Below are 16,111 nucleotides of genomic sequence, written 5' to 3'. Positions count from 1 at the left end.
CTGGTGCCCTGAAGAGGAGCCATCTTTGAAATCGCTATGGCTTTCTTTTTTTTTTTTTTTTTTTTAGTTTTTGTATGTGTGTGTGCATGCATGTGCAGGTGTGTGTCGGTGTGTTGGCCAGAGATGGGTGGAGAGTGGCTTCCTCAGTTGCTCTTTCGTTTCGTTTTTTGAGACAGTCTCTCGCTGAACCTGAGACATACTAATTTAGCTGAACTGGCTGTACAAGAAGCACAGGGATCTTCTGTCTCTGCCTTCCCCAGTGCTAGAATTACTGGAGGACCAAACTCAGGTCCTGGAGACCTTTGCCAGCCGAGCCATCTTCCAAACCCCTAAGTCTTGGTTTTAAATTCTTGCTAATTTTGCATTTATTCTACGGCAGATCATTTGTGTGAGTTAGGTTCATTGTGTTTGCCCCAAGCGCAGTGTTTCAGGAAAACACACCACATTTACAGTGAAGTCTTGCATCCTGAAATTTGAAAATCAAGTTTTGAGGCCGAAGCCCAGACAGGAACATGAATGTATTTGGCCATTTTTGTATGGTACCAGGCTTTGAACCTAGGACCTTTGGCATGTCAGGACAGCACTCCAGCATCAAGCTACATCTCCAGTCCTAGAATTATTTCTCTCTCCTGCTCCTCCTTTTTTTGGTTGTGTAACCGTGTGGCTGCGAGCTTGCTGTGTGGCCCAGGTTGAGCTTGAGTTCATGATCTTTCTGATTGCCTCCTATACATACGACATAATGCCTGGGCTGGGGTTGGGGGGAGCCCTTCTTTTAGAGCTTTTATTTATTGAGTGTGTGTGTGTGTGTGTTGTGTGTATTTGTGTTGTGTGTGTCTGTGTGTGTTGTGTGTGTATTTGTTGTGTGTGTCTGTGTGTATTTGTGTTGTGTGTGTCTGTGTATTTGTGTTGTGTCTGTGTGTGTTGTGTCTGTGTGTTGTGTGTGTGTTGTATATGTGTGTCTGTGGTGTGTGTGTGTTTGTGGTGTGTGTGTTGTATATGTGTGTCTGTGCGGTGTGTGTGTGTGTGTGTGTGTGTTGATGGAGACCTATGCCACAGTGAGTGTGTGGAGACCAGGGGACAATTTTTGTGGAGTCATTCTTTTTCTTCTGCATGGGTTTCAGGGATCAGACTCAGGTCATCAAGCTTGTACGTAAGCAAGCACCTTTACTTCAGACTTACGCTTTAGGAAAACTCTGGTCCCCCTTTCTTGCTTCTCTTTGGCATCTACAAATGGGCATGAATCAATTACTCTGGCTCAGACGGGTCCTCTAAGAGTGTGGTGCTAAGAAAGAGGGAAAGGCAGGGGCAGCCCCCCTGGTCTGCCTTCGTGATTGTATGTGTCTGCATGCATAAATGTGGGTGCTGCCGAGTCTGGGTGTGGTTCTGGGCAGCTGTTCTAGAGATGGCATCTGAGCTGGGAGAGGGGGCTGGGATTCCCCCAAATAGCATAGGGAGCTCCAGGGGTATTGGCCACTGTGTACATACTCAAAGCCCACACACGAGAACATGGATTTCCCCCTCCTCTCCTCAAGAGCAGAAGCCCAGGGTATTTTGAGACACAGGTACCCTGGAATTGGTTTGAGGAGGATGTTTGAAGAATCTGGGAAGAGACTAGTCAGAGTGGGGTGAGGGGATGGGATGGGATGGTATACTTGTGGGAGTCAGGACTCCTGGTTTGTCTTTGTTACACCTTCTGGTCATTGTTGTGCTTTGGTGACCCCTGATTCTCATCCCAGGAGGGCTGAGGAGAGTGCATAGTCAAGTGCTGGGCCCAGCCTCCCCACCCCCATCACCACCACACACAGGTACACACCTCACCGCCAGCCCCAACCTGCCCCACCTGCCACTTTAAGTCAGAGGCCGCCCGCACCCTGCCCCTCCCACCTTAGCCAGGCTGCTTATCTGGGTCCTAGGGCGGGGGGTGAGGCATTGGCCCAACCTCCTGGGTGCTGAGGCTTGGTTCCTGGATTTTTTGCCACAGAACCACCGGGCAAGCAGCAGGAAGGAAGCTGGTAAGTTGTTGTGGGATGGGAAGGTAAGGCCGAAAGATAGGTGATGATATTTGGGATCAGAGACCCCAGGGAACACTGTAACTTAGCTCTGGGCTTAAAAGCCAGGGCTCGGATGTTACAAATGGATGAGTAGGCTAGGGACCAGGAACATGACTGCTGGAGTCCTAGGCATCCTGAGAGGTGACCATGTCTGCATTGGAATTTATAATGGGAGAAGAGAGTGGCAGCCATAGAGTCCTCGATCACACCCGGCCAGCTTACCTTGTCTTAAGGAGCAAAGGGATAGCAGCCCGAGTGACTTGGAGCAGAGGTAGGGCTGGAAAGACAGTGTCCTCTCTGCCTTCTCTCTCTGTGTCTGGACTGTCATCAGGTCCTGTGGCCCGTGCTCTACTTCCTAGCCCTGGCTGTCTGCAGATGGCCACCCAGCTGTATGTAGACCGTGTAGACTGTGTTTATCGCTCTCTGTGTGTGCGCATGTCTGGGCTGGTGTCTTAGTGTGTGTCTACCTGTTAATGCTGATGTACCTCCCAGGGCACATGGAATATCTGTGTGTGACAGAACTAATGTATTAGTGTGCCCAAACCTGTATATATATACGTACCTGTGTCAATGCGAGCATTCGACGGCTCTGGGTCTCATTATGGTCTTTTTGTCTTTGCTGTGTAGCCTTGGCTGTCCTAGAACTCTCTCTGTAGACCAGGCTGGCCTCGAACTCACAGAAATCCCCCTACCTCTGTCTCCAGGGATTAAAGGTGTACAGTAGCACCACCGCCTGGCTTCATTCTGGTCTTGAGGCTGCTTACCCTGTATATTCCCGTGTGTGTTTAGATGTCTCTGTGTGACTATGAAGAAGCTTCATCTAAGGGAGAGTAAACAGTGAGATGGGAGGGGCCAGCAAATGGACAGGTGACACATGGCCACATCTCTTGCCTACTTTTGAGGAACCCTCTTTCCCCTCGGCCTCCCATAGACTTTTCTTTTAAGACAGGTTCTCACTATAGTCTTTGGCTGGATGGCCTGAGTCTCACTCTGTAGACCAGGCTGGCCTCAGATTCTGAGATCTGCCACTCTGCCTCCAAAGTGCTGTGGACCACCACCTGGTCTCCTACAGTTCTTAAAGTTGAGGTCATCCTTGTGATGCTGAGCCCAGAGTTTCTAGGGTTCAACACACCCTGGCTCGAGCCACGCTGGGTCTCAGATTTCTGGTCCTCACATTCTGCTCTGTCCATTGTCCCTAGGAGCGCCAGCGCCTGGAGACCATCCTGAACCTGTGTGCCGAGTACAGCCGAGCTGACGGGGGACCTGAGGCTGGGGAACTGCCCAGTATTGGAGAGGCCACGGCAGCGCTGGCATTGGCAGGCAGAAGGCCCTCAAGAGGCTTGGCAGGAGCCATCGTGGTCTCTGGGAGGAGCGGCGAGGAGTCTGGAGGTGCCTCCCAGCGCCTGTGGGAGAGCATGGAGCGCTCTGATGAAGAGAACCTCAAAGAAGAGTGTAGCAGCACAGAGAGCACCCAGCAGGAGGTAAGGGGCCCGGGGTGGGGCCAGTGTGGTGGTAGTGAAGGGATCAAGGCTTGGGTGAGACCAGAAGTGAAGAACTGTGGGTGTAAGGAGGGAAAGGAGGTGACCGTAACTTTCCCAAGCTATAAATGCGTTTTATGACCTGTTTTTCCTCTGGGCCCCACCCAACCCTGGCACTGTGGTAAATCCTTTCCCTATAGCTGAGCTCCCTGACTGGGAGGAAAGTGGCCTCTTGTTTTAGTTCCCCCTTCCCAGTGCTTTGAGGAGCGTGTGACCCCGGAAGGTTCTAGACTTCTCCCATGATGCTTTCCTCCCCTTCAGCATGAAGATGCTCCCAGCGCGAAGCTCCAAGGAGAGGTGCTGGCTGTGGAAGAAGAGCGGGCTCAGGTTCTCGGGCGTGTGGAGCAGCTGAAGGTCCGAGTGAAGGAACTGGAACAGCAGCTGCAGGAAGCAGCCCGAGAGGTGACCCGGCTGGGAGAAGTGCCGCCCTGGGATGGGGCCCCACCCTTAGTTCCCCGCCTTGATGAGGACCCTGATGTCTTTGTCTAGGCTGAAATGGAGAGAGCTCTGCTGCAGGGGGAGAGGGAGGCAGAGCGAGCACTGCTGCAGAAGGAGCAAAGGGCCGTGGACCAGCTGCAGGAGAAGTTGGTGGCCTTGGAGACAGGCATCCAGAAGGAGAGGGACAAGGTAACCCATACCTGACTACCAGTGGCCCAGAAGAGAAAGAGATACGCCTTCCCTGGGGATGTACAGCCTTCAGCATCCATCCTGCATACCAAGTGGTCTCTGTAGCCCTCTAGGGTCAGGGGGCCTTGTTCTCTGTGGAAGATACAAGCTTGGATGGTACTGCCAGGGGCTGGGCTGGTGTTTGGGGTCTAGGTCTCTGTGCTGTCTCTGGTTGCCTGGGTGCCTGCCATTCTGGAGCCTGTGTGGTTCTTCTAGGAAGTGCCAACGCCCTTTCTTGGGCAGTGAGCACAGCCTGAAGGACTGACTGGTGCTGCTGGGGCGGGAGGCATGACTGGGGTTTGGAGCCCACCACGAGGAGAAGCGTCCTCCAGCATGCCTCGGGTGCTTAGGATGTGGTCTTTGGGAGATGGCCCACAGGCCTTCGTTTCCTGTCATCAGGATCTACAACCTCCCATCCCAGATGGTCCCAGCCCTGCCCCTGCCCCTTTCAGATTGAGTGCCAGTCTTCAGGGGCTGCTCCGTCCCACAGGGGTTGTGCCAGCCATGTCCAAGATGCCCAACGGCGTGCCAAAAGCTCTGAAGTGGACAGGGTTCATCTATTTCTGGATTTGACAGTATTTTTCTAAAAAGTTTAATTTTCCTTCTGGATTGTTTTTGGGGAGTTATCTTCCTCTTGTTCAAAACTTTGAGGATCTTAAAAATTCGTTGCCCCCCCCCTTTTTTTATGGAGCTTTGGCTCTGGCCCCCAAAACCACACTCCCAGATTCTGTGCCAGATTAACCCTATGCTTGCCGACCAGGCCTGCACTAACGCCCCCTCTAATCACTGTCCTGGGCTCTTCGCATGCCCCTAACTGCCAGGCCGCCCAGGCAGGGCTGAGGTATGCCAGCTTTACTAACTCGATGGGTGCCTTTGTGCCCTGGACCTCTCCCCTCTAATGAGGCCTTCTTTTCTTGGTGTGGGTCCCCATTATCAGAAGAGAACTGGCAGGAAGGCACAGCTACATTTTGCTTAGTGGATCACTGACAGGAAGGGTATAAGAATGTGTGTGTGTGTGTGTGTGTGTGTGTGTGTGTGTGTGTCTGTGTGTGTATTTTGCAGGGAGGCGTGCATGACCAAAGCGACGTTCTGCCCAAACAGCGCCTCCTACTGGAAAGGTCTGGGCTTTACTTCCTGAATGTTGGCCGCTTACTGAAGGGCAGGGGTTGGAGTTGGAGTGAGCTGTTTGTCTCTCCTGCCTAATCCTCGGGAGCTGAGTAATAAGGAGGTCCAGATGTGGGCACAGTCTTGGAGGGCTTGGACAGGGCCTTTCTGAGTGGCTGGCTACCCATTCTTGCTTCCCTGAATTCAGATGTTCCTTCCCCTCCCTCTACTTCTGGAGGCCACCTAGAACACAGATAATTTAGAGGCAGTAGTGTCTAGACCTCAGGACTGGCTTGACCAAGGCCTTCCCTCCAGGATGGGCAGATGAACTGGGCTGGTGCAGCATAGGGGTATATATACTCCTTAGGGGTAAGGCATTCCACAAGCATCTTGCCTCACTTAGCTGAGATTGTTCACAGCCCTGGACTTTGCCTTCCCTCAGGTCCAGGTATTTGAGGCAGGATGGTGACCGTGGTAGTGGTGGTGCTGCTGCTGCTGCTGCTGGTGGTTTTGGGAAGGTTCTCTTGACTTTCCCGCCCAGCTTCCAGCCCAGGGCCCCACTCTGACTTTGGAATCAGTAATCACAGTTTCTCCTCTGCCTGTCCTTCGGAGGGGTGACTCACCAACTCCTCCCTCGTCCCCCTTTCCGCCCTCAGAGGTGTCATCTCGCCCCAGACAGAGCCATCCACCTCCTCCCTGTATCCACTCCTGGGGCTCCTGTTACCATGGCAATGGGCCGAACTAATTGCAACCCTCATCCCTACTGAAGTTCAGCCTGCTTTGCTGGCACCCCGCCCCCACCCTGGGCAGGAGGGGAGGGAGGTCATGGGGGTTGGGCTGGGGTTCCCTTGCTGCACCGCTGTAACTCTTAACTTTAGCTCCTCGCTTACTCCCAAATCCTGGATTTAACCCTTCCCACCACCACCACCCCATTTTCCCCAGGGTTAAATTTTGGTCCCGAGACAGTGATAGAACTCGAGGCTCGGTACTTGTCTTGTTGCATCAGCTTTAAACTTTAGTTTGGAGCGGAAGCGGAAGGTCCTCTCTTAGGACCTTCCTAAACATTCCTAAAGGGACCAACATTTCCACCCTGCCCACCCCCACACCTCTATGCCTTTGTCACACCGTCCCCTGCCTGAGTCCCGTCTTAAACTTCTGCTTCTGTTCTCTTCCGTCTCGCTGCTTGCCCCCCACTCCCGGTGTACCCCTGTGCTCGCCCCTGCCCCCCGCGCCGGGCCGGAGTTGAGGAGTGTGTGTTCTCTCTCCCCTGTGCCCCGCCTCCCTCCCCTCCCGCCGACCAGGAGAGGGCGGAGCTGGCCGCGGGACGGAGGCACCTGGAGGCCCGCCAGGCGCTCTACGCCGAGCTCCAGACGCAGCTCGATAACTGCCCCGAGTCAGTGCGGGAACAGTTACAGGAGCAGCTGAGAAGGGTCAGTTCCACCAGCCCCCTCCCCCGGCCCCCATGGGCCACCGCCCAGACCGAAGATAGGAGAGCGGTGGGACAGGACCGCCTGGCCCCTGCAGTACTTGCTGGACAAACAGGGTCGGTGCAGTGACTTAGAAGGGGACCGGCAAGGTTGGGTGGGGATCAGCGCTCCAGACGGCGAATGTCCCTCGAAAAGGGCTCAGCCGAATTAATAGTGGGGGTTGGGCGGTGGGACCGGTTCCTTCCCTAGTTTCCCCGGGTTAAGCCCCCCCATCACTCACGGCTCTGTGGCCTGGCCTTCCTGGCCCAGAGTGGCTTTGAGAGCATCCCGCCACCCAAACCCGATGTCACTGTCGTTGAAGGAGGCAGACGCTCTAGAGACGGAGACAAAGCTCTTTGAGGACCTGGAGTTCCAGCAGCTGGAGCGGGAGAGTCGCGTGGAGGAGGAGCGGGAGCTGGCCGGCCAAGGGCTGCTCAGAAGCAAGGCTGAGTTGCTGCGCAGCGTGAGCAAGAGAAAGGTGCGCTCGGCTCACGCCTGCCTAGCAGGATGGAGGCTAGTGACCTGGGGTTGAGTCACAGTCTGTGAACGACACAAAAGACATCTTTCTGTGTGCCTGTTACTTAGTGACTATCAGTAAAAATGAGAACTATAGGGCTGGTGTGAAATTAATATGCAAAGGCAGAACGGCATATGATGGCAGCCGGGCTCTGCAAGGACAGTTAGTATTACTGAACCCTGGCTCGGCTCTCCACAATCTCTCAGGGCAAAGTAGAATTGCTCACACTAGGAAAAGAAGGTGGAGGATGAGTCTAGCTGAGGTCCCTTGAATGTCTTATGTGTTGGAGATCCAGCCCAGAGCCTTCTGTATGCTAAGCACATCTCTGCTACCGAGCTATATCTCTGTCATCCAGCGCCATCCCCGTCCATGCCCTTTCTAGAGCTGTTGGAAGTTCCGGGATGCACACAGAGACCTAAGGTCTGGATACTAGCCTAGCTAGGAAGAGTATCCACCTGGGTTTCTGCTTTGGTCCCACTCAGACTATATGCAAAGAGAGAAGATATTGTCCCTGGTCAGCTCTGATTTGCTAAAGCTGTAGTCTCAGTCACACCAGGCATAGATTTTTTTTTTTTTTTTTTTTTTTTTTTTTTTTTTTTTTTTTTTTGGTTTTTCGAGACAGGGTTTCTCTGTGTAGTCCTGGCTGTCCTGGAACTCACTTTGTAGAGCAGGCTGGCCTCGAACTCAGAAATCCGCCTGCCTCTGCCTCCCAAGTGCTGGGATTAAAGGCGTGCGACACCACCGCCCCGGCCAGGCATAGATCTTGACAGAGGATGGACCTCGGCCAGGCATAGATCTTGACAGAGGATGGACCTCGTGTTAGCGAGAAGCGTGGGGTGGGGGCATAGGGGACGTGGCTTAGGTGATGCCAGAGTCTATGGCTGGCAGCGCTTCAAAGGCCTGAGTAACGTGCAGTTTCCTGGCTAGAAGTGTATGTGGAAGATAAGAACAGCAAATTCTGGTGAGAAGGGTTCAAATGGGAGATGAGGACTTGCTGGTCAGCCTGGGGTTCCGTGGTAAAAGGGAGCCGCTGGTTGTCCTAAATTCAGATCCCTTGTTTCGCTCCCTGAGCTGTTCTGTCCAAAAAAAAAAAAGTGCCCTTGGGGACTGGAGAGATGGCTCAGTAGTTAAGAGTACCGGGGGCTTTCCCAAAGAACCCACATTCGATTTCCATCCCCACTTGGTGGGTCACAATCACCTCTAACCATAGGTTTAGGGGATCCAACACCTTTTCTGACCTTCTCTGGCTGTATGTCTGGTACACAGATAGTACACACACAAATATATGTAAAATAAAGTAAGTAAATATATTTTTTTAAATGCACTCACTGTCCTGATAGAAGATGCAGGAAAGAAACAAAACTACCATTTCCCAGGTTCATGTGGCAGACCCTACTAGAACCATTCCCTGAGTTTCCTTGTGTTCTTCTTAGGGTATTGCCTAGTTTTAAAGGTGAGTGACTAGGACCCAGAAACTACCTGTTTGCACAGAACCTTCTATCGTAAAAGCTTCAGAGTCAGGATGGGAACCCAAGCCTGATAGGCTTCACTAGGCTTTCAAAGCCCAAGGTGTGTCTGCTATGCCACATGTCATCTGGGTTGGCATTTCTTCACTGTTCTCTGCTTGGAGATGATACAGCCAGGAGCCCCAGATCAGCTGATTCTTTGGAGGTCCAGGGATTCTGTCTCTTCTCTTTATGCCCAGCCTGGGGTTGCGTTGGGAAGCCAGCTCAGGCTATAACGCCAGGAGTGTGTGTGTGTGTGTGTGTGTGTGTGTGTGTGTGTGTGTGTGTGCGCGCGCACGCGCATTGTGACATACTTTTCTATACTGGTGAACTTTGTCCAGCCCTCCTGGTGAACTTTGTCCAGCCCTCGTCCCTGCAGAAGTCCCCTCAAGCTCTCTGTCTTCCCTAGAGGAATGTCTGTCCACTGTGGGGCAGAGCGGTTAAGAAAGCTGTCCTACAGGTCTGGTTCTAGTCCTGAGTTCACCACTACTACCCAGTAAGTCTTAGCTCCTAAAGCACATCAGTGTTCTCCTCTCTAAAGCAGGCAGAAAGCACCTGCTGCATAAGGTTAGCTGAAGTAGCAGATAAAACACTCAGCAGCACTTCCAGTCCTCCTACCTTCCGAGCTCCGGCTGCATGTGACTGAGGATTCCTGTCTGCTGTTTCCTTTTTTTTTTTTTTTTTTTTTTTTTTTTTTTTTGCATGTGCTGACTCCCAGGTTTAGGTGAGCTCCCTTCCTTGTGCCTCCCCTTCCTGTGCGCTGCTCCTAAGTGATGGTTGAGGACCTCCTGAGATGAATTATTCAACATGTTTTGCCTAGCTCTCATCTTTTCCTCTCGAAATATTTTCATTTTCTTTTAGCACGTGGTTATTGAGCCAGGTGCTGTGCTAAGCTCCCGTCGGGGGTTCTGGAGACAGAAATGACACTGGTCCTGCCCCTGGTTTTACAGAGAGGGCGGGGCTGATTTGGTCACAGATCACAGTATGGCGAGGTAGACGGCTATAGGCTATAAACGGATGTGGATGCATAGGCAGAAGGAAGGAGGTGGATTGGCAATCAGGAAGGCTGTGGGGAGGAGGTGGCATTCAGCCTGGCCTTGGAATAGCAGAAAGAACTGGGATGGCCCTCATCCCAACAAGGCCATAGACTAAGAAGTCTACAGTGGCACAGTTGAGAGTACAGCGTGGCAGAGCTAGGTGCATGAAGGAACAAGCAGGCTGAGGAGTTTGTGCTCTAGCCTGTGAGTAGTGAGGAACCATTGAAAGATTTTGAGGTGAGGGGTAATCCGACCTTGCTGATTTTTTTTTTTTAATTTGTTTTGGTTTCTTGGCTCTACCTTGTTTGCTTTATCTGAATAGATGTTCTGTCTGCCCATGTGTCTGTACACCAGGTGTGTGTGTTGGATCCCCTGGGACTGGAATTACAGGCAGTTGTAAGCTGCTATGGGGGTGCTGGGAATGAATCCTGGTCTTGCAGAAGACCGACCAGTGAACCCCCCCTGAGCCGTCTCTTCATTCTCAGCTTGTTGAGGTTTATTTTTAAAGTTACTGAACAGCCAGTGTTGTGGTCCACACCGGGCTTCTAAGGATATGTTCCAGTTTCTCTGGTGATTGAGGCAAGAAGAGTTACCTGGGCCCGGGAGCCAAGTCCAGCCTAGGGTGCATGAGACCTGGTCTCAGAACTGAAGGAAAACCGTGGCATGATGGTTCAGAACTCAGGAGGCTGAGGCAAGAGGATTGCCGTGAGTTCAAGACTTGCCTACACTCCAGAGTCAGCTTAAGGCCAGCCTGGACTGTAGTGTGACTTTAAAGCCAGTTTGGATTATATAGCAAGACCGAAAAATCGAAATCAAGCAAACAGAATGACTCAAGTAATAGGGAATTCTTTTCAAGATGCTTAGGAAATTCAGATAAGCAGACAGGGTTCAAAGGTTATTTTCGGACCATGTAGAAATGTTGGAGTGGGTCTAGGGCTTGTGAGAGGGACGGTAAAAGAAGCAGGAAGTGGAGGACCTGGATTCCAGCGATGGCAGTGGGGGATGGGCAGAGGCCTAATGTCAGCTTTGGGAGCCATTGGCTGTGGGGTGAGGGAATAGAGACCAGGGGATTGGTTTTATCATGCCTGATAATACAAGGGTCACTGGCTCAGGGAGGGAGGAAGAAACAAGAGAAGGAACTGACCTCCTTAGGGGTGAGTTGAGGCCAAGCAGGAGATGTGGCAGTTGCCTTCACAGCTTCCTGGGTCTCTGGATAGGAGAATCAGTCAGGCTGTGGGTTGAGTTATGTCCCTCCAGGGCCTGATCACATCACATTTCCTCAGGAGCGCCTAGCTGTACTGGACAGTCAGGCTGGGCAGATCAGGGCCCAAGCAGTACAGGAATCAGAGCGTCTGGCCCGGGAAAAGAATGCCGCCCTGCAGCTACTGCAAAAGGTAGCTGGCCTTGGGTCCTGAGGTGCTGGGAGTGGGTGAGGGGAGCCGAGTTCCCGACACTGGGGTGGGATTGCAGCACAAGAGTGGGGTGTGGGTCCTCACAGGGTTCCTCCCTCCTGTGTTTCTGACTCGTCATGTCTCTGACCCCTGCTATTCTGGGCTCCAGGAGAAGGAGAGGCTGACTGTGCTTGAAAGGAGATATCATTCGCTCACGGGTGGCAGGCCTTTCCCGAAGACCACCTCCACCCTCAAAGAGGTAATGTCACCAGGTTAGCCCCCAGGCTTAGGGGGGATCCTGAGAGGCTCCAGAGTTTGGTGAGCCACCTTCTTCCTGGGTGGTTGAGTTTCTGGTGAAGTTCCTGGGCACTTCCTGAACTGGAGAGATTTGAAACAGATGGCCTTAGAGGCTGGCCTTCAGCCCTCCACAGCCACCAGCCTTTTACTTAGCTTTCGGACCTCACCCTGTGGCTGAGAGGCCCAGGGGCCCTGTAGTGGAGAACTCAGGATTTAGTAAAGTGCGGGGCTAGGTAAACCCTACCTAGGATACCAGGATCTAAGGCTTTTTTCCCTGGAGCTCCTGATCATCTGTCTGAAGCTAGGCTTTCAGCTTGGAAGTGGGCCTTGAATTGAGTGGTTCTTTCCCAGACCTGTACATCTGGTGTGGGAAGTCCAGTCAGGACCGCCTGGTTTCCAGACTTTTATTCCCCCTTCTTCTGTCTGATTGCCCAAGCAATTTAGGTCTGGGATAGGGTGGTTGAGTTGAGCCTTAGGGGTGAGACTCCCTCTCACCGTGTTTCCTCTTGTAGGCTCAGCTACTCATCTCCGAGGCCTCAGAGATAGGGCTGGAGACCAAAGCTCTGGGCCAGTCCCCAAGGTCTTCCGAGGCTGGGGCCTCCTCTGTTCCCCTAACCCTTCCTGCTCCCACTCAGCTCTGTCCCAAAGCACAAGAGGTAACCCCAGCTGACTCGTTCCGCCTTGCCCGCTGCTGCCTGTCTCCCTGCCTCTAACTCTTCCCAGGGAGGGCTGAAGGGCATGTGGCATATCCTCTAGCTGGCAGTTTGAGAGTTTGTGTTTGTACCATGATGTCATTCATGGCCTAGGCAGCCCATGCAAAATAATAGCATTAATTTGCATGTGATCTGCACGCCATTCTCCACTATTCACAGCACATGGAACTCTCTGGCCCTTCTTGCTTTTCTTTGACCCCAGAAGGTTGCCTGGCTCTGGGGGCTAGATTGGGCACCTTGGATAGGCACCCTAGAGGATCTCCTTTAGCGAAGGAAGTGTTAATGACCAGCACCCAGATGATCTCAGGACTTAAGGACAGGTGATGGAGAATCACAGTCCCTGTGTCCCAACCTCCAGTGAAGTGGGCTGACATCCTTCCACATACTTGGCTTGAACAGTGGGCCCACTTTTATGCTGTCACAGAGGTTGCTCTCTGCTAAGGCCAGGCCTGTTTCTCTGAGCTTGTCTTGCTCAGGCCCGAGTGGTGTCTCCACTCTCCTGCCCTCATTCTGACGATTGTCCTCTGGGGACCTTTCCCCTTCCTGGGCACTGCTGTGTCACTAGTGCTTAGTGCATGCGTGTGGCCAACCGGGGATGCCCAGTGTGACATGCAGGTGGGGTTCTAGAATCTGGGTTCTGCTTTTCCCTGTGCTTTTGGAAGGCCGTCTCTGGACTTCCTCAGCCCAGGGACGATCCACAGATGGTTATATTGGTTCTCCAGGCAACAAGTAAATGCTATGCTAGCCTCCAGAGCTGAGGTGGAGTTGAGCCTTCCACTGTTGGTTCTGCCTGCCCCTTTTCAAGTCTGCTTTTCTACTGCCTTTATGGCCGTGGTTGGCTGCTTCATTCTGGTCTCTGTATCCACACGAAGTGATGAATCTAGCTTGGCACGAAGTGTGGGATATTGACTACATGGTTGAAACTGTTCATTTCTTCTCTGTCCCTCACCCTGGGCACCCTAGGAGTGTGTGAGCCTGCCTGAGGTTCTCCAGCTGTGCTCTTGCTTGGCCCCTTATGCTTCTGCTACCTGCCCCTGCAGGCTTTCCCCAGTCCCTACCTGACAGCAAAGTACCAGCCACAGACTTTACCCACCTATGCCCAAGGGTCTCAATTGCCTCGCAGCCTGGGTGGGGACCAGAGCAGACAAGGTCTTCACTTGGCCTAGAGGGTTGAACATTGTTCACTTTCTTCCGTGGGACCTTGTGAGCTCTTTTCAACGCCTAATGGCCTGAGAGGGGCAGGCCCTGCCTCCTGATCTTCAAGGAGAGAATCTTGCTGAGAGAATGCTGGCTCTCTCCCAGGGTTCTACCCTTCCCCTCCCCATGGTCAGGGCCATCTCTTGGGTTCTACTCCCATTAATCTTTTGTATTCCCTCCTGTGGTTGCCCTTCTCTAAAGTACGTGACGCTTGAGCGGCTAAGAGTGATGTGGGGCACCCCACCCATGCCCCCAAGCCCTCCGCCAGGCCTGCCTTCCTGGGCTTCTGCCTCCCAGGACTTGGTTCCCATCATCTGTCTTCCTCCCATGCTGCCCTCTTCCTTCGTTTCCATCACGCCTTCGTCTAAGGTTGGTGGTCTGTGTGTCCTTCCCATCCCCATTCCACGGCTGCTGGGATTGTGTGTTGCCCTGCTCACAGGCCTCTGTGTTCTAAACCAGCGGAGGGCCTAGTGCTGTGCCTGACGCCTGCAGGTGCTGGCTGCCCGGCTGCTGACATAGCACAAGTGTGTGCTCCGGAGCCTCTACCTTGACTGTTTCTCTTTGCTCTCAACACAGTCTGCCCAGTTGTCTTACTGTTTTTCTCTTCCTTCTCCTTATACTCTCCTCCCTCCCTTCCTCTCTCCCTCCCTCAAACCTTCCTTCCCGTGTCCCCCACATGGCCACCCTTTACCTTCCCTTCTTCCTCCTCTTCCCGAGTCTCTCCCCTCCTTGTCTTGGCCCTTCCTCTCCCTCCTTGCCTTTCCCCTGCCCCTCCAGATGGAGAAGCTGCTGCTCCCTGCTGTAGACTTAGAGCAGTGGTACCAGGAGCTGATGGCCGGGCTGGGGACTGGCCTTGCTGCTGCCTCCCCTCGCTCCTCTCCCCCGCCTCTGCCTGCCAAAGCTTCCCGTCAGCTGCAGGTAACCCTCTCCGCCTGTCTTCTTCAGGTCCTGTTCCTGTCTGCCAGGAGCACCTCCTGCCAGTCCTTCAGGCACAATGTATACCTAGGGTCATGGGATCAGCCCAGCAGAGCAAGGAGGATCCTTGGGGCCCAGAGAGGGCAACAAGGCTCTTTCCTTGGGCAGCCATGTTGCCACTCTAGTACCTTGGGCAGCATCTGGGTCCCAGGGGGTCAAGATTGACTGACCAATGGAAGGGAATTTTTCTTCAAAGGTGTTTCCCTAAGACCTGGTGCTTGACATGCCCTTGGGCCTGTTGCAGGTAGGACTAGTGTGACCTGGGGAAGCTATTTTGCTGGTTTGTTCTCCTGGTCTTCCCGTGGTAACTTGGATCCAGAGAAAGGTTCTATGAAATGACAACCTTGGAGAGTTACCTGTGTGACCACCGTAATCTCTGAGTCTCCAGCAGTGTCGAGTGTTAGCGGGCAAGGGTACTTCTCTACTCTTCCAAATTTTGCTTACTTAACATGCCGTGGTGCCTATAATCCCACCTTCAAAATTCGTTCTTCGGTGAAGGAGCTGTATCTCTTAGGCTGTGGCCTCGGCTCACATCCTGTGGTTCCCTCCGGGAAGATTCTGATTCATGTAACACATGTGGTATCTCTCCCGGATGGAGGCTTGGGCAAGTTCTGACGGTTGAACCCCCTCCACAGGCCTTTGAGGTAGATGGTGGTATCGCTCAGTATATATAGATCAAAGGCTAAGGCATGGAGGGAAAAAAATAGAGGGAAAAAAGATGCTTTTACCCATGCCGCTCAGGCGGAAGACTCCTGACTCCAAAGAACAGATTCACCCACCTGTTGGTGATGAGGAGTTTGCCAGTTACTTGTCTGGCTCTACCCTTGTCTTTACAGATGAGAAAGCCCAGGTGCAGGGCAGGAGGTGTGTGGCTCAAGGCCACTCAGTCTGCTAACAGCCAACCTGCGACCAGGAACCTGGCCTCCACTTAGCCCCCTGCCCAGCTCTCCCCAGCTGACACTAACTTCCTACACGGGTTTACAGGGTCCAGGGTCTGGCTGGAGATTGGCTCATGGAGTGAGGGCCTGGAAAAGAGGCTTGGCAGTTGCTAGTAGCATCTGCCCACTGTTCCTCCTTGGGAGGCTCAATCCTACTGTCTGCTAGAGACAGAAGGTCTTAGGCCCTGTGCCAGGGTAGTACCTGGGATCACAGCTGGGTTAGGCGCTGTGACGTGGTGTGACGTGGCAGCCAGTGGGGAAGCTGGAGGGTCATTGGGCAGTATCTCTCTCCTCCAGGTTTACCGCTCCAAAATGGATGGTGACGCGGCCAGCTCCCTGCCCAGGGCACGCAGTGGCCCTCTCCCCTCCTCCTCAGGCTCCTCGTCCTCTTCTTCACAGCTCAGCGTGGCTACCCTGGGCCGTAGTCCTTCCCCAAAGGTCTGAGGACATGGGTAATGGTGGGGATGGAGATAGCCATGTTGGGTAGAGGCTAAGAGTAAGGTTGGGGTCTGCTGAGCCCCAATACCAGCGCTTGTATATCCTCTCCCAGAGTGCTCTGCTCGCCCAGAATGGCACCAGTAGCCTTCCTCGCAACCTGGCAGCCACGCTGCAGGACATTGAGACCAAGCGCCAGCTGGCCCTACAGCAAAAGGGTAAGTGGCTGTAATGCCAGCCTGTCCCTGCCTCCATACCCTGGGCTGATCCTCTGTCACCTC

The 16,111-nt window shown here is 53.3% G+C and overlaps 1 protein-coding gene across 24 annotated transcripts in view; it reads left to right on the top strand.

Moving 5' to 3' along the window:
• Window positions 1–16,111, top strand: part of Phldb1 (pleckstrin homology like domain family B member 1) — a 47,662-nt gene that overhangs the window by 20,047 nt on the left and 11,504 nt on the right. For 11 of the 24 annotated variants that reach the window (XM_076924910.1, XM_076924907.1, XM_076924909.1 and 8 more), the window contains 10 exons: window positions 3,251–3,532; window positions 3,851–3,991; window positions 4,079–4,216; window positions 6,661–6,789; window positions 7,148–7,303; window positions 11,168–11,278; window positions 11,445–11,534; window positions 14,260–14,400; window positions 15,693–15,833; window positions 15,946–16,048. In XM_076924910.1, coding sequence (XP_076781025.1) covers window positions 3,251–3,532; window positions 3,851–3,991; window positions 4,079–4,216; window positions 6,661–6,789; window positions 7,148–7,303; window positions 11,168–11,278; window positions 11,445–11,534; window positions 14,260–14,400; window positions 15,693–15,833; window positions 15,946–16,048 — 1,432 coding nt within the window. Of the gene's footprint in view, window positions 1–3,250; window positions 3,533–3,850; window positions 3,992–4,078; window positions 4,217–6,660; window positions 6,790–7,147; window positions 7,304–11,167; window positions 11,279–11,444; window positions 11,535–13,683; window positions 13,852–14,259; window positions 14,401–15,692; window positions 15,834–15,945; window positions 16,049–16,111 lie in introns of all 24 variants that reach the window. The other 13 variants (XM_076924917.1, XM_076924914.1, XM_076924912.1 and 10 more) reach the window with 4 other exon arrangements.

The sequence above is a fragment of the Arvicanthis niloticus genome, chromosome 26 (assembly GCF_011762505.2).
Source record: "Arvicanthis niloticus isolate mArvNil1 chromosome 26, mArvNil1.pat.X, whole genome shotgun sequence".
Lineage (NCBI taxonomy): Eukaryota > Metazoa > Chordata > Mammalia > Rodentia > Muridae > Arvicanthis > Arvicanthis niloticus.
Note: the sequence above shows the minus strand (reverse complement) of the source record. Positions and strands in the feature narration are given on the sequence as shown.